The following is a 22,727-nucleotide window of genomic DNA, read 5'->3' as shown; positions in this document are numbered from 1 at the left end:
CATAAATCTCGCGGTATAAAAATTTTATAGCCATGAAACGCTATTACGTTAAAGCCTCTCATTTTTATGCATCGACAAGTTTGTACCTGAAGACCACTTATAAATTTCATTGCATTAAAATCTGTGCAGTCCCGAATAGTGTTACACTAAATTACCATCTCCTGTCCAATCTAATTTAAATAGTTTCATTTATGTATACAGGCGTTCCATTTAACTGGAAACGGTGGAATATCTCACTTGGGATTGAAGTTATCAGAAACTGCCTTCCAAAAGTTGTGTGTTACACTTGTCATTATTAATTAATACTAATTACCATTTAACCCTTTTCGCTCCTATGTCGAGTGTGACTCGATATCAGTTTTTATCTCAGGAGCTGCTTTATCGAGTCCCACTCGACATTCTTTCAGTTCCACCTTTTTTTGTGAAACGTGCGAAAAAAAACCAGGATTGCATCCTGGAAATTGTTTCAAGATATATCATATGCTCAAAAATTACAAAATACAACAATAGTGTGAATAAAACTGGTATTTAAGTGAATTTCTTTCTTCCTTTATTTATTTCAATTGTCTCGTATTTTAGTTAAAGTAAATTTCAAATAAAACACTTAAAAGCGTTGGGTGCTGCTGGTAACGAAATTGAAATAAAATTTCAAGTGCAAAGGGTTAATAATATAAACTTCTTCACGCATCATCTCGTTCTTTCTTACCGCAACTCGTATTTTCATTCTCTTCTTATAGAAGTAAATCCATTTTTATTGATTTTCTCAATTTTATATCACTTTTATATTACACGAAAAAATAGAAATACCTCAATATGAAATATCTGAAAGAAACGAAGTATGGGAATGAGTGAGAGTTGAAAATATGTAAACCAAGCCCTTTTCTTAAGCTAAGTGAAGCCGAAAAATAAATAAATAAAATAATAATAATAATAATAATAGTTGGAAGAAACGAGGAATTAGTCTACGTGACTAACATTACGAATATTTTTTAAATGTTCAAGTGAATCGCAAAATATATATTTGATCACGAAATCAACTGAAAAGATAGTTTCGATATAGAATTGACAATAAAATTTCGAATGAAGCACGTGTGCTATCATGTTCTTCAGCTTGTATATTTTATAACATTCAGTGTCGATAATTTATAAATTTGATAATATTATTACATTCGTATTAAAATCGTTACATTTTATTAATCCATCTCCGGTATATTTCACCCATCGGAATTACTGTTCACGTTTTGTGGCCTTCGTGTTCATCCCCTAATTAGACGAACGATCGATTCGATGGACGTGCATGGTTTGATGAAAATCGAATCGCTACTAAGTAGAGTAGTTTTGTTTGGAAAACTGGCGTAATTAGGAATATCCCGGTATCGAGTTCAGTGCGTACTTGTGAATTTCAAATGTTATCGACGCTTGCGTATAGTTTCCATTGGAATCGAGAGCGGTTCTCGTACGAACGAGAATTTCGTTCGTCATCAGTCTGATATCGAAAGTTTCAACCTGGTAGGAGATGAATTCTACGCGAAACTGGGCCGCGTTGCGTGTATCATTTTTCAAAATTGTAGAATTCATCGTCGCACGTGTTCAACATTATACACTGTCGGCGCTCGTTTCAACGAAATATACGTAAAACGCACTGCTGCAACCTGGAAATATCTGAAATTTCAAATTTCACGTGAATTTAAAAGTTTCTTTCGCCAATATTCTTTGACCGTACCGTTTCAATCATAATTATTTAACGATATCGATGGAAACTGCGACAGCGTTGACTCGTAATTTGTAAGGTTCACTTGCGCCAATCGACTTTCCTTCTTATCAAACTTATCGTTAACGCGCAAGAAACTACATTAGTAGCAGTAACTTGTAAAGTTTCATCAACAAACAAGACCGGAATATTAATAAGAACGAAAGCATCTCCTTAAGTACTGCAACCGCTCAACGTTCGTTCACATCTCTCCGAGAAAAGCTGTAAATATCGTAACTATCGGTTCGTCGAACTGATAGATTTCAAATTTCTTATTTTATAAAATTGTTCAGAAAGTACGTATACGATCATAACGACACTGGTTTTCGTGAAAATAAAATTAAAGATTTTTTAGAAAATAAACGTTCCTTCCTATCCAACGAAATGATCTCTACAAAATATACCTAACGCGATTAGTACTGTAAGAAAACGACAAAAACAGCTTACGTAACGTAGGTCTAATCTATTGACTCCGTAATGAGCTTTCTTACAACAAATTCATAGTAATGGTACAAGGAACCCACGTTTCTTTTTACCTTTCGCATAATAGTGTATTGGGTTGGCAACTAAGTGATTGCTTAATTAGTGATCTAAGTGATCTAAGCTAGCTAGTGATCTAAGTGAGCTAAGTGATCACTCAATTGCCAACTCAATAGTATCGTGGACAGATTTTTTTTTTATTTGGAAGAATTTTACAATCAATTCTCATTGAGAATTAGAAGTAAATTATTCTGGCGAGGTATTATAACGTGAATAATAAGTGATTATCGTATGTTTGATTCTAGCTGAATCTAATGATCGTGGATAAGATTGCCTAAAAAATATCGGGTGAACTATAAACAATTCCGCAGACTAAAAAGACAATACCCTTTAGATTGAAGCATTGGATTCAACTAGAATCAAACATACTGTAAACTCTTATAATCCAAGTTACAGTGCCACACCGAAATAATTTACTTATAATTCTCAATGAGAATTGATTGTAAAAAGTCTACCAAATAAAAAAAAACTATAAACAATGTTGCGAGAAAACCTAAGTACCGACAGGCCGAAAGGGTCGAGAAACTTCAATGGGCCAAGCGGTCCATCAATGTGTGGTCGGTCTTTCAGTCAAAAAGTTACGCGGATGAAGGCGTACATGATCATGATGATTACGAAAAACATACGTGGTGGGGGTATGAGAAAAGACAAAAGGATGCTTAAGGGAAAAAGACGAATTAATAGTCAGTCGTTAACTGAGAGTCGAGTTGTGAGGAGTTGCGAATTGAAAGTCGAGTTGTGAGGAGTTGCGAATTGAGTTGCCGAGTTGTTATGAGTTGTAAGCTGTTAGTTGTGAGTTGTGAATTATCAATTTAGTTGTCCTAGTTCTATCACATTATTGTATTTAGTTTACGTTAAATAACCATCGTTTCCTGTTTAATCCATTGTAAATATTGGGTTGGCATAATAAGGGATTGAGGATTTTGTCATTACCACCTAATGACGAAATAGATCCAGCTATCAATAAACTTATCATATAGAATAGAAATCATTGGAAACTCTAATTTCTAATATTTCTGAATGAATAAATCCTATAATATTTGTTGAGGTTATTCGATGTGTAAACAGAGAAAACTCGTGGATAAATTGTAAGGCAGAAAATATATTTAAATAGAAGTGTAATTATAAATAAGAATACAATTTGAGCTGGTCCAGATCAAAACCAGAACTGGTCCTGAAAACCCCGAAGCCAACGTCGCCTGTCTACTGTTTATGGTCTGACTTCGTCGCAGTCTTTTGTCTACGCGCTGTCGATGGCTTCAGTGCTTGAGAAAACTAAAAAGATCAGATGTAGAATTTTCTTATAAGTGGTGACCACTTCAACAATATTTTACTTGAAAAATTTAAAGATCATGTTACATACGTATGCTAGTCTATTTTCATTCCACTTCTTAAACCCCTAGAACGTTTATGTCGTATACCTAGACTATACGTATGCATCAAGAGCAAAATAAATTCACAGTAATGGAACAATGTAATCGGATTATGAAAATTGTTGCGCGTCTCGATGTTTATGTCGGGATACGTTGATTTATGGCACTGTACCTGATCCTCCATTCAATCTTACCTTCTCCTGCTCCATAGTAAATTCAGTCCTCGAGATAGCGTATTAATTACCACGTAAGCACACGTACGCTGATGACTGAAAATTCGTGTCACTGCGAAATACAGTTTCAGTAACGAAGCATAATGCTCGAGGGATTAATTATGAGGTGGTGTTAGATGTAAGTACCCAAGAAATACTCTCGATATTCAACAAAAAAGTTTATTCAACAATGAACGATCAACAATCAACAATCACGCTTCTCGAATGTGTTTGCTTCGCTGTTACGCTGGACCTTTCGCACTTGGCTGCTCGAAACGGAATAAATCTTTTGTTCAGAACTAAACGGATTCTTTTCTTTGTTGCCCCTCGATATCTCCACTACGCACGCGTTTCTTAGACGCCCGTAACGGTTGCCGCGTATGCATTCTTCCGAATATTCGGCGAAAGGACCGTAGGGATATTGATGGTATTGTCACGACTGGCACATTTCAAAACCAATGGGGTGATGACGGAGATAAAGATGTGGCGTCACTCTTTCTTTTTTTTTTTATTTGGTAGACTATTTACAATAAATTCTCATTGAGAATTATAAGTAAATTACATCTGGCGTGGTACTGCAACTTGGATTATAAGAATTTATAGTATGTTTGATTCTAGTTGAATCTGATTCTTCAATCTGAAGGGTATTGTCTTTTTAGTCTGCGAATCTGATCCGTCGTTTCAAGTAATTGAGTAACTAGTGGGTTTTGGTGGTCGTTAATTCTTATGTTATATCTATTGCTGAATTTGGATATTTCTTCTTTAACTGTGGGTATCTTAAGGTCGCGATGTATTGTTTCGTTGGTAACATACCAAGGTGCATCTATTAAGGATCTTAGAGTTTTTGATTGGAATCGTTGGAGAATTTCTATGTTGGAATTACTCGCTGTTTCCCATAGTTGGATACCATAAGTCCAAACAGGTTTTAATATGGCTTTATATAGCATTATTTTACTCTGCAATATATGAAAATTAAATACGATCGTAGAAAAATTAGAGCAATTAAATTAGGATTAAATTGGAAATGAGATCGTGATGTTCGTGAGATCGTGTGATGAAAAATCTATCGAGGTGAAGTACATTAATTATATTAAATTATACGTGGTAATTATATACAGTACGGTATAGTAAATTATATTGCAGTACGATAAGAGCGTCGTTATGCGTTTTATAAAATACGAGAATCAGAGGAAAGTAGTTTAGAATCGTGTTACGTTCGAAGAGCGTTCAATCGGACATCTATTAAAGTAAAGAAAATTATATTACTGTGTGTTGATAGGATCGTTACGTGTTCTATAACGTTCGAAAATTAGAGAATAAATTTGTTAAAAAATTGTATTATTTAGAGGGATTATTTAGACGGAAGTGTATCGAAATCTATATGAAATTACTATTCATCCTTAATACGTAGATCACTATAGACTGCGATCGAATATACATACAAAGCCACGTTTCACCTTTTCAATTTGTCCTCGAAATATTAATATCTGATTCGCTATCAATCGTGATTTAACACCAGAACTACCAAACCAGTCAAATTGATCGGTTCTACAATTTTATTTTCAAATTCCTACTTCATGTTATATTTTTTTCCGCAATGATGTAATGACTTTCGCAACGATAACTAAAAGAATAATATAATGAATTTTATTTTCTTTTTTATGTATTCAAACTGAAAATAATTTTGTATCAAGGTTACCTGTACCAATACCAGTCACAACGACTGGTACTTAACACAGTATAAAAGGGTCCTGCAATCTGTTTGTCGAACCTCAATTTAACCAGTTTCCTCGTTTCGTACAACTTCCCATACGTTTTTCAAATTTTTACTGCTTATCATTCGATATGATGATATCAGTTATCAGAATTTCTATGTTGGAATTACTCGCTGTTTCCCATAGTTGGATCCCATAAGTCCAAACAGGTTTTAATATGGCTTTATATAGCATTATTTTACTCTGCGTGTTTAAGTTGGTGCGTCCGCCAATGAGCCAGTAGAATTTTTTTAGTTTTGATTTCTGTTGTTTAGATTTACCTACTATGTACCGTTTCCATGTTATTCTTCTGACCACAATCAGGTCCAGATATCTGACTGTATCTTTATTCGGAATTGGAATATTATTTATAGCGCCTAATGAGCCATCAATGTGTTGCGGACGCCTAACAAACGCGTGGATAGTGGGGATATTGAGGTGTGACGAAGGAAAAACAATGGGATCCGATCGAAAGTCAAGTTGTAAGAGCTTCAGTCTTGGAAAGTCACGGCTGGAGTTTGGAAGTAAACTGTCATTAGTGTAAACAAAGTGTTAGGAAATAAATTCTCTCTTTTTTATTTTCATCTTCGATTTCTTTTTTTTTATTTTACGTGACAGTACATTGGGCATGTCAGCCTTGATCTTTGATGGTATAGCGCTTTATGTTGCGAAGCTGTCGGAAAGTTCCATCGTCGAATTCCACTACAATTACAATTATTCGTAAATTATATTTACAGACAATTATCATGTTTCTCTGATGAATTACTCGTTGAAATTCAGTTATTAGATGCGAAATCGATCGAAAGGAGGAAAGCTTCTTGCCACATGACAAGTCATCAGCATGTTGATCGTTGGATGGAAGAATGCTGGTATCGAACAATACGTCCATTTTCTGCGTGGCCGTGCATTGTTCGTTCAGCGCGTTCCCTTCGGAAACATTGTTCGAGAAACGGGCCAGTCGGCGATTAATCGCCGAGCAAATATCATTATGTTTTAACCATTGCAGGGCGAACAATCGCTCGAGTCGGCCTGAATTCGTGGCTCGTGGGCCACCAATTAAATGCTCGGATATTGCGGCCATCGAGAACGATTAATTGCACGCTCGAAGAAAACGATATCGACGGTAGACTCGGTTCGTTCGTGCTGAACGCCGATATCTTGATAAGACTGTTGCATTTTCTTATCGATCGATACCGTAGAAATTTGCAATCTCGTCATACGATTTTTATATCAATATATTCGCTAGTACGTAAGCTTGTACGACTATAACCAGACTGAGGATTCTTGTAAATTCTACGCAAATTTTTATTTTCACTGATAAAGAATTTCAACTTGAACGTGATTTTCTTATTTTCGGATTATAATATTGTGTACCTTGACTCGCGAGGAAGCAACAAATAAAAATAAATAATTCGTTATTGCCACATTTCTGAAAATTCTCAAAAATTCTCGAAGAGTTAAGATCGAACGAGAAAGTTTTTCTTTTTTATTTAATTTGTACCTTACAATTTATCCAGCTGGACATTTGGTAAATTTTTCTAACTTAATTGCTAAATAACATGTGGATGGCTACCCCCAGTGGAATACTATCTTCGGGTTTGACTATTTTATGTCTTTAGTGAGGTCAGTGGGGTGTTCTCTTCTCGGTCTTCTTTCTATGAGAGTTTTACTCGCTTCAGCAGCCAGCTGGTTTGAATGTCGTTCTTTCCGTGTATTGAATGAGAAAGTGATAGAAAAATTTATTTGCCCATTTCCGATATCTTTGGCATTACGTTGCGTGTCTCACGATAATTGAATGAGAATTTTCATTATAAATCGTCTACATACTGAACACGTCTGCGTTGCAATAAACAAAAGGTTTTCTTGAATTTTTTATGGTATTTCTTCTTACGTATTTCCCTTGCTACGCAAGAAAGAATGTAACTTTCCGATCGAGTTGCAGAAAACAAATGCTTCCTACGCTATGAAACAAGTTATAGATGTTTCAAGACACAACTTCACGGAGAAGTTGGCTTTTGTGAGGCAAGTCGTTGGCGTGTCGTGGAAAGTCACAATTTCAGCGAAGCACCGTTCGTTCCACGGACGATAGCGGTTCGATGAATGCCCTTGCAACAACGAACAAAGAAAAGTTTCGCACAAAGTACGCGCTCGCGTATCGTCCATTCGAAAAATCCATGGCCATTATGCTTCGCGGTTTCTTTCCTAGTTTCTATTATGGGATAGAAATCCCATCGATCGTCGCAACGGTTTCTCGAGGAAATCCCGCTTTTAACGTTCTCCTCTAACCGTTGCAGCAGAATTTCCTTTCAACGTGGTTTTCACCGCCGTTTTCTGCTTGGCCTTCTCGCACGATTAAACGCCTGCATTCAGACGAAATTTATAGAATTTTCGATAGAAACTTATGGAGTTTCGATTATCAGTGGAACCAGGGCACCCCGGTTAAGTTAAATTTCGTGATATTTTGTCGCGTGATGTTTGAGTCGATACTATAACATTTTATCGTAACATCAGATACGTTTTTTGACGATGTCACTTTGTTACAGGTGAATAGAAAAGTGCAACATTTTTGCTTTCTTTGAAATTTCTTTGAATTTTGAGGTATGGTTTTATATACAGGGTGGTTGGTAACTGGTGGTACAAGCGGAAATGGGGTGATTCTACGCGAAAAAAGAAGTCGAAAATATAGAATAAAAATTTTTCGTTTGAGGCTCTGTTTCCGAGAAAATCGACTTTGAATTTTCGCTCGGTACGCGTGCACTTTATCACGTCTCGTTATAACGGATCTCACTGTAGATCGTTGTCTCGATGGAAAATTTAAAAAAAAAAAAGAATTTTTATTCTATATTTTCGACTTCTTTTTTCGCGTAGAATCACCCCCTTTCCGCTTGTACCACCAGTTACAAACCACCCTGTATATTTGACGAATACAAACAAATTTTTTTTTAAGTAAAAGCATAAAAGTAAGCCTATTTTATGGGCGTCTTGTCGCTGCAGTCTTCAATCTGCGGGAAAGATCCACCTCGTAATTCTTGATTGAAACAAAAAACCGAAAAAGGATTAAATTATTATATATTTTTCTTCTGGGTGAATCAAACAACGGCAGAAAAAATATGAAATTAAAAATTTTGACGGGTTTAAAAACAAATGTGTTTTGACAAAAAAAAAATAAACTTTAAGGTACTATAATAATTATTTAAATAAACTTTTTTTCTGCCTTTGTTTTGTTCACCCAGAAGAAAAATATATAATAATTTAATCCTTTTTTGGTTTTTTATTCCAGTCAAGGATTACGAGGTAGATCTTTACCGCCGATTGAAGACTGCAGCGACAAGACGCCCATGAAATAGGCTTAGAAATCTGTTATAATTTTCTTTTTTACAAAAATATTTTTTATATTCCTTAAATATACAGGGTGGTTGGTAATTGGTGGACCAGCGGAAAGGAGGTGATTCTACGCGAAAAAAGAAGTCGAAAATATAGAAAAAAAATTTTTTTTTTTAATTTTTCCATCGAGACAACGATCTACAGTGAGATCCGTTATAACCGCACGCGTACCGAGCGAAAATTCAAAGTCGATTTTCTCGAAAACAGAGCCTCAAACGAAAAATTTTTATTCTATATTTTCGACTACTTTTTTCGCGTAGAATCACCCCCTTTCCGCTCGTACCACCAGTTACCAACCACTCTGTATATAAAACCATATCTCAAAATTCAATAACTTCATTTCTTTCTTTCCCTTCTAAAAAAAAATCACAAAAAAACGCTGTTTTAGAACATTCTAATTCAGGACAAATTATATCATAAACGTATGTATACAGTTTATGAAGTGGAAGATTTATATTTTACGTATCGCCGTTTGCGAAGTGGAAAATGTAGATTTTGAAGTGAAATTCAAAGAGTTCAAGTAGAAGGTAAATATCGGAGTATACGTATATCGTAAAACCGGAATTTCCTACAAATTCGAAAGACATGGACTATGTGAAAGTAAATAAAGATAAAAGTTAATAAAGTTAAAACTGTTTTATATTGGAAATATAAAATATAGAGACAGAAATGCAACGTTTGTCGCAATTCTTTGCATAATTTCCTGAAACGTAAGAAATGTTCTGACGATGAAAACACTACTGCACCTATTTTTAACGTTTGATTTATTGCTTCAGGCTTTAGGTTTCTTTAAAATTTGCAAATTGTTTAGAATAGAGTTTCAGAGTTCCGAAATTATGGATCTTCGCGGTATTGTATAGGTGAACTTAGGGACTAACGAATGTTTTTTGCACGATTCCCTTAGTTTTGCATCCGGAAACTCCGACTATGAGTTTCATCCGTGAAGTTGTAGGTTCCACTTTGAGTTTAATTACTCTTTTGAGGCGGTAACATGTCGGTTGCTGTTTAGACGATAGATGGAAAATAAACCATCTAAACTTTGAACATTAATATAATTCATTTATGATCTCAGAAATAATTATTGAGCTGGCAACTAAGTGATTGCGGATTTTGTCAATACCACGTAATGACAAAATCCGCAATCACTTAGTTGCCAACCCAATACATCTCGGAAATTGTTAGTCTCTAAATCAGAAAACAATTGATAATTTTCTCTAAATTTTCTATTCTTAAAGTGTGTAACGTCAGGAAATTCTCATACTTCATTTTAAAATTGCAGGAAAATATTGAAAAATTAATCTTAACAATTTATAATAGAATATGGAACGTAATAGAATAATTGAATAATTTTATAAAATTGTTAAGAAGGATATCGCTTAAACGAAATTCATCTATCAAGTAAAGTTCTTAAAAGAATATTTCACACATATTATTTTCTATTTGCAATCTTCAATATTTAAATGGTGCGAGCAATTGCCGAAAAATGTGTATTGAAACGGCATTTTGTTTTTAATCTCTGGAAAACCAGAGAGTATCAAAGCAAATATTTCTCGAAACGGTTTTTATCAAATAAAAAATCCATTCGTATCGGACATTTAAAAAAAAAAGGGGGAGATTCGTAGAATAATATAGTATTGGAACAAAACACTTTAATACGAAAAAAGTAAAAATTCCATAAACTTCCAAAAAAAAAAAAAAAAAACTCAAAAAAGGCAAAGTAAAAGGTTTATTAATTCAATTAATATTTCTTAACAGTTCTCTTTCATTTTTGTCGCATCGTTGAACAAATTTTCAGCCTTCAGAACGTCTATGTGAGACGCGAGGCATGCAGCCAAAAATCGATCGGAAACTCCGATCCATTTCTATGTTCGTTTTCCCTTTTTTCTTAACCGATATGTTGGTACGAAATTTCGCCAAGCTTCGATCGGTTCTGAAGAAAGGGGATGAGACCGGTTGATGTTCCGTCGAAGCTTTGAACTTGCTTTTACTTCATTGTGCTCGTTTCCATCGGATAAAACCAACCAGCCCTGTTTTATTAGCTGCAATCGATCGCTTAATACTACAAATATCAAGGTCTGTTTTTCTCATATTTCTCTCGAGTATACTCTTGTTATAACTGAAAAATAATGTTTAAAGTACAATCTATTATTTGAAGCATGTCGAAGTAGGATAAATATTCTATACCGAGAACATGCAAAAATATTCTTGTTTCCCGTTAAAGCTGGAAATTTGAGCCGATTCATTGAGAGATTAAATAAAATTAAATATAAATTAAAGCTAAAATGACTAATATTCCTATAATAATATACTGACGATCATGTTCAAGCATATTATCACGACAGATACTTCGAAATTTTGTTATATTATATGTCGTGTTAAATTTCTATGGAATGATAACTAACAATTAACTAAAAATGTTAATTAATTGAAATATTTATTTTATGGGAAGAGAAGAAAATTAGATTTCTAGTTGCATTAATTTCATCGATTTTAATCGTCGAACGTGCAACGAATTCTTCTGTTTGAAAGTTAAAAAGGAAGAAAGTGATTTCACAAAGTGGCGACGCTATTTCAATTCTCGTGACAATGAAGTTCCTTCAGTTGTTAGATTTATGTCATTCTACGTTATGGCATCCTCTACGGTACAACATTATTCCAAAACCATGTTTAATAGGCCTTTTAGCTAATCACCTTCCATTAACTATCATGTTGATAATTACGTTATCCTCATTGATTTAAAGACAGGATGGGCATGACACTATATGGGATTTCGTGTCTCACGTTCTAAAATACCGACCTCGAAAAAAGTTAGTATTTCCAACGTCATCTGCGATTTATTACGACAAACATACGTAGGAATTATATTTAACTGAATCGTCGAAAACAACAAAAACAATAGAATGTCTGTGCACGAGTTTTATATGACTCGCGTCATGTAACTTTTCTTCTGAAAATATGTTACAATCGCGCAGACTGTATGCTATTTATTTATAAAATGTCATTTTCAGAAAGAATTATTTTTAAATATACGATGTACAATTTAATATTTACATAGAATATTCTTTTCGGATATTTTACCATATTTTCTAAAGTTATCTGTCTCGTTCGATAACAAGTATAGTTGAACATCGGAGAATCATTAATATCTTTCGACTTGAATGATCCAATGTTTGGTATCCATAAGATGACGTGAGAGAATTTAATCGGAAAACCAACTAAAAATGTTTCTATTAAAAGAAGGCAACTAAAAACACTAGGAGACTTTTTTTTTTTTATTTGCATGAATTTTGCAATCAATCCTTATCGAGAATTATAAGTAAATTTTTCTGGCATGGTAATATGTCGTGTTTAATAAGCGATTATCGTATATTTGATTCTACTTGAATCTAAAGGGTAATGTCTACTGAGAGACTTGACACTGGAAACATCGGAATTTCCCTTCTTCACTTTTTTAGTTTTATTTTTTATAGCTTAAGAACAATTTGTTATAATTTCATACGAAATAAATGCTAATTTTCTTTTCGAGTTAAAAAAATTTTTTTTTTATTATTTAATTTGTAATTTACAATTTTGCTCAGCTGGACATTTGGTAAACTTTTCTAACTTAATTGCTAAATAAAATGTGGGTGGCTACCCCCAGCCGGATACCATCTTTCAGTTTGACTATTTTATTTCTTTAGTGAGGTGAATGGGGTGTTTTCTTTTTTCTATGAGTGTTGCTGCTCTTTCCTTGTATTTTTCTGCCTACCTGCCGAAGAGTTAGAAATTTAGGAATAATTATAGTTTATGTTATAGTTAATAATTATAATTGGGAATATAATCGTCGAACAAGAGAATAATAACTTCTATGCTTTCCACTGAACTTTCTACCGTCAGTTTGTCAAATAATTGAAAATTTCGTTATCCAAAATTTCTTCTCCAAGATTGATCGATCCTACAAACGGAAGAATGTGCTTGGCAAGCACGAGGTAGGCTTCCGACCACGGACATCGATATATCGTGCGAGAAATTCGCAGTGCGACTTTCCAAGGTCAGGTGCTTTGAAAGCCAAAAATCAGCCGCGACACATTTTTTGTGGCCAAAAAGTTTTCCTCGTTCGCCGATGTAGTTACGTCACGTTGCAGCGAAAAACTTTGCACGATCAATAGTGAACACTCTTTACTTTGTGCAAGACATGTTATTGTAAATTACAATTGGAGTGTGGAAAAGCTTGGCGAGATGCGAGGACGAATTTTGGAAAGTTTTAAATTCCTCTCTCCCACCCCCACCCCCACATTTATTTACTATCTTAATATTGAACTATCTTTAATATTTATTTATAGAAGTATTTGTTCTACTTTTGTTCAACACAAAGTACAGTATAAATTATATAAAAATGATATTTTTTTTAGGTATTTATTTTACTTGTGGTTAATATAAAATATAAATTTTTATGAAATGAATCTCTTGGAAAATGATACTCTGTTTAGATATTTATTTCCCTTGTGGTTAATATAAAATATACATTTTTATGAAATGCAAAAATGATACTCTTTGCCTAACATATCCGTTGAGCAGTTATTTCATTCTTTTATTAATAACAATGGTATTCTTTCCTCGTTTTTCTTGTGTATCAATTCTTTTGAGTACATTCATGGTGATAATGTCAATTATATTTTACTTTTGGTGGTAGATCAATCTGCTGATGTTTATGTTTAATGGAATTATTGGTACTTTATTATTTGAAGCAATTAGAAGATCAAATGAATTTGGATGCAGAGATGATAATTAATAGCGAGGGATTTGTGTTAAATATATAATTTCTGGAGTATTATAGAATAGTAGAATTTCGTTTATGCGAAAATGTCGAGGAGCAACCAATTTATATAATTGGAGTAAAATTCACAATAGTAGAATTTGTAGAAATTTGAAGATTCTTCCTTCCACCAAGTATTCTCTAGGATATAATAAATATATGGTAAATTCTAAAATTGCTGAAACTTTATCTATCATTATTTAAGCTAAAATTTATTCACATTGAATTTTCATGACGTCGAGTTGCATTTAAAATTAAATTTCCTACATTCAAATCTTCAAATACCAACAGATTCGTCAGTTCAATTTCTGAATGAAAAGACAAAGAAAGCTGTCGTATAGAACTTCCAGAGATAAAAGAACATGGTATTCCTCTGTTCGTCTGCCAAGTAGAAAGACTGCTGAAGCTATGACAGAAGTTTCAAAGGATAAAAGAAAACGGAGAAAAATATGAAAAGAAAAGAGGAACACGACAAGACAAGGAGCCATCAAATATTCATTTATTTCTGGTAACAACTATGTACATACACACATATACATACACATAGGCGTATTTAACATGTACGTAAATGCAGAAAATGGTCCGTACTCGAGTATGTTTTGAATAAAACTATCCGTGTCGTTCAGCAAACTACGAGACACTATACTTTCCTCTTTCAAACACGGCCAACTTCGAATGAAACAATCGTACACGCTCGAATCTGAAAACACGTGATCGGTAAAAATTACTTGCAAAAGTTCTTCGATCTTCCCTATCTTTCCAATCCACGTACTTATCGTAACTCTTCTTCAGTTTTATGAAAAATCGAAGAACTATGGTTCTGGTACTTTTGCGTTATGCTGTTAATTTTAAAACGTTTCTGTGATTAGGCCATTTTATTGGTAACGATTCTAGAGTTTTCACCCAGAGTTCTAAGGCCCCTGTCTGGCACGTGTTTTATTTCCAAAGGAAAGCCCAACATGATGCTTTGATCACTTTACAGTACCTGGCTATCGAATTAGAATTACGTACGCAAATTATTTCACTCGTCAAACGATATATCGTATCGTATGCATACTGTGCAGGATAAATAAACAAATTATTTTTGATTGTCCAAATAATTATTACTAAATACGTGGACGATCCTGTATACATAACAATTGAACAACTTCCTAAAGAAAACATCTGTAAACATATGCAAATGGTACTCTACGTAGAAGATGTATTAAGAATTGTAATTATTAATTCAAACGTAGATAATCAAATTTTAGGACTAAAATTCTGCCACGATTTAGTCAATTTATCATCTTGTGTAACAAAAGTTATATATATAGCTTTTTGTAGAAAGCCTGTCAACCATTTAATTTATTACTAACAATAAGTAAAAAATATTCAAATCTCGCAAGGGATTCTAATTCGATAGACACAGGGACTGCAGTTTATTATGTGGAAATAAAAATCTGATTAAAATGTTCCTATATAAAATGCAGACTGGAAATTTAAAAATTATGGCTGTGAGATGTTTGTTTCGATTCGTTTTAAGAAATAGCACCATGATCGTTTCGAATTGACCTACGTCTGAAAATACTTGTTAATGTTCCCGGATAAATTTTTCAAAATACAACTCTCTGGATGATAGATTAAAAGACGACGTTTGTAAAAATAATTTGTTATTCGCGAACCATATAGGAATTACATTTATGGCTCGTCCCGTAGATTTCAAAGACTTTCATTCGTGACCCTTACTCCTATTGTATCTTTTTTTCTTTTCTTGTTCTTTTTTTTTCGAAATTCGTAGATATGGTACAAAGTATGCGCGTCTACTTACTCATAGTAAGTACAAATATACAGGTGTTTGCTTTTGCGTATTGCGGTCAAATCGAGTGAATTATTGAAACGGAAATCATAATTAACTTTGCTGCAATATTTTATATAGATACACAATCTTTAATAGATAATACACAATAGATAATCAATCTTTATAGAATTATCTACTAAATTAATTCTGACAGTAACATTAAAAATTGAAAGATATACTACTTCTTGAAAAGAAATTTTACATCTTTCAATAAAAAATTAAATATAAATTTCATAGAAAAATTTTATGAAACGAAATCTCATAAAAATACTTCTATACAAAAAATTCTATTTCTCCAAACATTCTTTTTTTTTTTTATTACATATTTGCCACTCGATTCCCTGATAGACTTACACGCACGAATCTGAGATTGTGGGCGGAAATAGGAATAAAAGTATCCAAAAGGTTCTTTTTAAAAATTCGACGGTACGACACGTAATTGTTTCCATACGTTTGCCAATGTTCCAACATTTGGTATCAAAAGAGATGGAGTACGCTTTCGATGAGTACAGCTAATCGTCGAATTCGTACATTTGGAACGGCTTCCAATTGAGTTTTTGAAGTGAACTGAAAAACATACACGCAATTAATAAAAAATAAATTAAAGACAAACGTTATTCGACCTATGCTTCTTTCTATGATTCGCAAAATTCATGCTATCCTCTTATTTTATGAAATTTTTCTACATTTTAAATATCATAGCCAGAGATAATTCGAAATTAGAATGGTAAACCGTCCTTATTCTTACTTCTTTGCGGACTGTATGAATTCTGGAGGCCCGCACGTATAGACGAATGCATCAGGTTTACTTGTTCCAACTAGTTCCTTTAATAAATCATCAGATAACGTGCCGCGTCTGCCTGTCCACGCGTCTCCGGCTTGTGAAAGGATATGTGTAACTTTTAATCTGCAACGTACAGATGTTCCATTTAGAGAGAATGAAAAGACAAATCCAAAAAAATCTACCCACTTGCTGTCTACGCTAGCCTTTTCCAGTTGCTTCACGTAAAACATGTTATCTTCGTCCTTGTTGAAGTTGAGTAAGTTTATGGTCTTCCTGCAGCATTCCATAAATTATTAAATTAAAAACATGCGCAAGGATTATATATCTATAATTACATCTCATCTATTAACTGGAAAGCTTAATCACACTCGATTAAACTATCGGTATTCGATAAGAATTGTATAGGAACTAACGTTATCAAAATTCAGGAAGCCAAATATCAACATTTAGACTTTCTTTCACAAATGGTTTACTAAACTTACTTTCGTATTATAATAATATTCTTTTGCATATTTTCTGCACTCTTGGAATCTTATTATGCTATGTTTTAGATCCTAAACCACTGAAACGTACGGTTGGTACAATAAATAACGCTATTGCTACTAATAAGCTTACTTTCTCCTAACTAAAATTCAACTAAAAGTAAAAAAGCAATTCGGTATTATTTTGAACGAAATGGCCATTTCGCAAAATCTCTAAAACGTGACAAATTCGCAAGAAATATTATCATGTCTTGTTATGTAACATGTCTTCGGGAAGTACGTTTGGGAAACTAGATTTTCAGAAGCCCTGTAGATAAAAAGATACTGACACACTGCGCCTGGCCAAAGCTTGCTGAATGATGCCAAGCATCGCTGTCAAACCGGTGCCACCAGCGATCATATGAAGGATAGAATAGCCATCAAAGGATTCTACTATGAAGTCACCTAAAGCATTGCTCAAAAGGAAGGTCTGACCAATCTGAAGAGCGGTTATGGACGGACTCAAAGCGCCATTCGGGTATTTCTTGATCATGAAACACAGGCAATCAGACTTGTAGTTTGGCGCCATATCGTCCGGATGAAGGCACGGTGGGACAGGCGTGTACAATCGCGATACTTCCATCCCTAAAATGAAATATCTCATAGTTTCTTGCATACTTTCCTCGAGAACTTTTTATCTATCATGCAAAAACGGAATTGGCTAAACCTTTACTATAGTTTGATAAATATTGTATAACGTAGACGACACAGAATTAATAGATTAGCGAGTAAAGTCGATGGTTATTTCATCGATGGATACACTGTTACAAAGAATATGATTGTACGAACCAATATAAAAATGGAAGAATGTTGCAAGATTCTATTTTGATAAAACATCTACATTTCGATAAGATAAGTTGGCTACGAAAATAGTTACTGCGAAGAATGACGTGAATAATTAATTTTGTAGAAGTTTTCGAGTTACTTGAAGGGTACAACAATCTCTTCGATGAAAATACTTTGAACGTCTTTGATATTAATAATATAGAAACTATTACAGTATTACAGTTCAGATAAATAGAAGAAGAATGATTTAAAGATATTCGTCTCGATTGTGGCTTCTGTAGCTGTTATGAGAATTACCATGCCATTTTAATTACGTTTCTAAATTCCCTTAATTAGTCGATCAATGAATTAGAGATTTTAAATAGCGAAAAGGAAAAGGATGATATTCACCCATGACGTTCATTTTGGCTTCTACGTGTCTGCCAATAGGTACAATTTGCAAGAAGTCTTTTGCTCGCACGACTAACAGATGAACTAACTTAGAAAGCGGTATGTTCGTAAGTACTTGGTATTCTTTGTACGTTCGACTATCCATATTCGTCTCCTTGAATACCGTTTGATTACCATAAGATTTCCATAACTCTTCCCTCTGCTTCGTAAACGTGAAAGTGATCTACATAACGCAGAAAATAGAAATCAATATCTTAAATTTTTAATTAATTAAACAACAGCTTTTCAGTTACATTACCTCTTTCGTTTCGAAATTTCTGACGCAGACCGGTGGCCATTGTATTTCTCCTGTTAATTTCAACTCTTGCGTTACTATGTTGTTCTCCAAACATAATTTGTATATCAACTTCGAGTTGTTTATCCTTGTTAATTGATAGCACATGCCTGGATAATTGCGCATCGCTTGATAAAACAATGTGAGCGAGTTGGATGTTTGCCTCCAGTCCATTTTTATATTCAATAAATTAGCGTCTGATACGTTTTCTTGGTTCACACTATGAGCTGAAAATCAATACGTTCTAATTATTCTCTTGTTCTGCATTTCTTGTCGATCAATCAAACTTGGCTACTCTTCTTCCAACATCCCTTCAATAATAACAGTTTCTATTTATTCTCTTCTTTTCTCAAAATTTTTATTCTTTTCTTTTCTCTTCTTTATTCAAAAATTCTTTCTTTTCTTTCCTTCGTACTATTTCCTACGATAATTTATTAACAATTCGTTCGCTACACAATTCATCATTTGTCTATATATAAATGTTGACATTAAAAAAGACTTTAGTACTTCCTCAATTTGTCGAAGAGTGCATTGAAAACGAGATCTCAATTTTAATTTTAAGACGAGAATATGAATCTTTAACCATGAAAGAGCAAACACTTTGTCCACTTTCTCGTATAAGACAAAATATGTAACGGAGCGTGTTATGTAAAATTGTCCAATGTAACTAAACCACATGGTCCATATTTAAAGAGTTAACATTCGCTATAAACTCACCTACTAATCCAAACATTCCAACAAAATATACCTTCCGTATCCGAACATTCACTCCAAGTACATACCCTAATATAAAATGATTCTTAGCAACCTGAAGATTGCTAAGAACTCGTTCGGGTCTTCTGCCACAGAAAGAGACAAGTATAGTAAATACAAATATAATATTTACATACGATGAACGCTCGCGTCTGTTCAAAGCTCATTTACAACAATTTAGTTTCAAATTAACAACATACAGTGTGATAAACGTAACTAACAATAAATACAGATAAACATGAATTATCAGGACAATTATCCTTGAATAACTAAACAAACTTGTGTTTCTACATTGACCAAATGATTTTAATAATAAATTTGTTATATTAAATAATCACAAATTTCCATCATTTCTATTTATCTCTCAACCATAATATAATAATCCACCCTTGAGAATTGCATAAACATTTCAACAAAGATAACTACTTTTATAGAGTATACCAAAACCTTGATATCTTTCTCTTAACACAGACCCGCAAGTTTCTGCATCTAGGTGCGTACATCCTTTCCAACAGCCCACAAACATAGTTTGCATTCAACTACTTTAACATTTCAGTTTCTCTATAAACGGCATGAAGCCACTTTAAAAGCCATATCTACATATATATACACATATTTTTTTGTTTTCTTCGCATTCACAATTTTCCATGAAAAGAGCCATCAAGGTTTCCCTGACGCTCGTTCCTTTTATCGCCATCGGCGAGACACAAGCGGGCAGGATCGATGTCGCGTTAGTTACTCACTTGTGCAACTTGTTATCAGGTTCAACGTCGCCGACGAACAATTGCTCGTACTCGAGGCAGCATTTTCCGTCGGCGACGACGTGCTACCGCTCACCGAGCCACGGCTCAGCCTTCCGACCACGCATTTCTGAAGGATACTTTGATAGTTGACCCAAGCATGCACCTGCAACGAACGATCTATGGGTACGTAAAAATAATCGTCGATCAACGATAGATCGTACCGTTGATCCGATGGATAGTCGGATATCGTTGCACTTACGTTTTCGAAAAGCTTCGTGGCATCTTTTCCAACGCCTCTCATTAATTCGTTCACTCCTCCTGGATGGAAGTCCATGTAACGTGTCACATTGAAAACGATTCCTGCGGAATTAATTAAGAAAGCTTGTTTTATTATCGAGTTGCTATTAATTATTTGCTATTTCAGTGATACTATCATGTGGATTGGCAACTAAGTGATCGCGGAATTTACAGTCAGTTGTCGATCAGTTATCAACCAGTTATCAACGAATTATCGGCGATCTAATTAACGAATCATTAGCTGTCTTAGCGAATCGGTTAGTACGAGCGTGTTTGCGAACATTATCTGTATACTAATTTATCATTTTAAATATATTCGACAGTTTCAATAACGAGCAATCTCGTCCATTAAACCTCACCGATCAACCATCCTCTACACATAAATCTCTACAAATTTGTCATTACCATTTCATGACAAAATCCGCAATCATTTAGTTGCCGATTCTATGTTCAACTTGCTTTTCGTTATTAGCTATTTTAATTTTTTAATACTAACCATTGCGTAGATTGTTAAATTCTTTTTGAAAGTTAGCGTTTACGTTGCGGCAGCTATATTTTTTTTTTTTTTTTAAGTTTCATTTATTTTTTAATTTTTTATTGCGCTAACTCACAGTGGCTACAGAAGGTATTGGCATATTGACCTTGTATTTTTTATGGCATTTACAGAGTAATTAATTGGATTCAAATATATTAAATTTAGTATCGTTTAGTAGCACTTTCGTATAATTACAAAAATCTGGTACTATAGGGCAGTATAGAAGCTAATAGATAGGATATTCATTGAAGTATAAAGCTACTTGCAAGTAATTTTTGTAATTACTGCATCTAAAAATATATATAAAATATATAAAATTTCGTATCGTTCAAAATAACATTTTCGTACGATTACAAAAAATTGATACTATAAAAATACAAAATATAGAGGTTTCAAGTTGATTAACGAGGACACAGAGTGTAAGAATCTCACGTTATGTAAACTTTAAATCATTTTGCTTTCACTTCAAAATACACAACAGCAAACATATAATAGATAACTCGTATGAACTTGTATTCCTTTCTCTCTCATTGTCATTCACTTTCCTTTCTCTCTCATTGTCATTCACTTTCCTTTCTCTCTCATTGTCATTCACTTTCCTTTCTCTAATTCATACTAATTATTGCTGCATAAAAATGACTGCAATGTAACATTTATAGTTTGCGATAAATTTTTCACAGATGTCACGTTCGACGTTTATTTTCTTTAGACGTTTGAAACATAAATTTGTTTAATAAATCATTGATCCAATAAGTGAATGACAAAGAACAATACGAAAATTTCTTGAATGTCGAACTAAAGTGAAACTTCAAATACAAGTAAAATAACATCATTTTAATAAAAAGCAATATAAAACAGAAATTCAACAATGTTGATGTTTTTCCCACCCATAATTATTGATCGTCTGTTCCTTTCATTACTATTCGATCATGCTACTTAATATTTGGATTATTTCTTCGTGCTTCCTCTATTCCCTAGAAATTGCCTGAGTCATGCCTCATCTAATATGCAAGATCATGATGGCAAAAATATACCGGCGAACATAGGTAGAATTAAAATAGGATTTGTGACGGGCATAGAATAAATATTGCACGATTGGATGTCGTACGATGGTGGGGAAAAAGTAAATTTTAATCAAACTAAAAGCGTTCGACGTTGACCTATATTATTCCTTCCCTCTCGTGACTGTCGCTTATTTTCTTGTTTCCAAAGAAGGCGTTTTTCTACCAACCAATTAATCTGCCCGGCGATTATGGAATAAAGACGAATGTCGGAATATTTCAGGAACATGTAACAAAATTAATAAAAATTTCATATTTTTAACGGCAAGAGAAGATATTATTTATTTGTTAAAAAAAAAGGGATTAAAAAATATATTGTGACTGTGATATTGAAATCGTCAAATATACGTTGCCAAACGTACATTATGATATTTATAAAGTTATTTGTTATTTATAATATCAAAATTGTGTATACATATATATAATTGTTTTAGGAGTTTAGGAAATAAATCAATTTCATGATTTAATAATAATAATTCATAAAGTTATTTGTTATTTATAATATCAAAATTGTATGTACATATATATAATTGTTTTAAGAATTTAGGAAATGAATCAATTTTATGATTTAATAATAATACTTCATAAAGTTATTTGTTATTTATAATATCAAAATTGTATGTACATATATATAACTGTTTTAAGAATTTAGGAAATGAATCAATTTTACGATTTAATAATAATAATTCATAAAGTTATTTGTTATTTATAATATCAAAATTATATGTACATATATATATTGTTTTAAGAATTTAGGAAATGAATCAATTTTATGATTTAATAATAATAATTCATAAAGTTATTTGTTATTTATAATATCAAAATTGTATATACATATATATAATTGTTTTAGGAATTTAGGAAATGAATCAATTTTA

The 22,727-nt window shown here is 33.3% G+C and overlaps 1 protein-coding gene and 1 long non-coding RNA gene across 9 annotated transcripts in view; both read right to left on the bottom strand.

The window, feature by feature from the left end:
• Positions 1–14,289: 14,289 nt before the first annotated feature.
• LOC138179759 (uncharacterized) lies at positions 14,290–15,692 on the bottom strand. Its single transcript, XR_011173115.1, has 2 exons — positions 14,581–15,692; positions 14,290–14,508 (listed from the first exon to the last, which is right to left on the bottom strand). It is a non-coding gene; the product is annotated as an uncharacterized LOC138179759 (long non-coding RNA).
• A 255-nt stretch (positions 15,693–15,947) lies between these two features.
• LOC138179753 (cytochrome b5 reductase 4) overlaps positions 15,948–22,727 on the bottom strand; it is a 30,909-nt gene continuing 24,129 nt past the window's right edge. For all 8 annotated transcript variants that reach the window (XM_069112864.1, XM_069112863.1, XM_069112871.1 and 5 more), the window contains 8 exons: positions 20,216–20,316; positions 19,957–20,119; positions 18,425–18,687; positions 18,127–18,349; positions 17,241–17,535; positions 16,616–16,702; positions 16,394–16,552; positions 15,948–16,212 (listed from right to left, as the gene is read on the bottom strand). In XM_069112864.1, the coding sequence (XP_068968965.1) occupies positions 16,158–16,212; positions 16,394–16,552; positions 16,616–16,702; positions 17,241–17,535; positions 18,127–18,349; positions 18,425–18,687; positions 19,957–20,119; positions 20,216–20,316 (1,346 nt within the window). In that variant the 3' untranslated portion in view covers positions 15,948–16,157. The remainder of the gene's footprint in view (positions 16,213–16,393; positions 16,553–16,615; positions 16,703–17,240; positions 17,536–18,126; positions 18,350–18,424; positions 18,688–19,956; positions 20,120–20,215; positions 20,317–22,727) is intronic.

The sequence above is a fragment of the Bombus flavifrons genome, chromosome 5 (assembly GCF_040668555.2).
Source record: "Bombus flavifrons isolate JBK064 chromosome 5, iyBomFlav1_principal, whole genome shotgun sequence".
In the NCBI taxonomy this organism is placed as follows: Eukaryota; Metazoa; Arthropoda; class Insecta; order Hymenoptera; family Apidae; genus Bombus; species Bombus flavifrons.
Note: the sequence above shows the minus strand (reverse complement) of the source record. Positions and strands in the feature narration are given on the sequence as shown.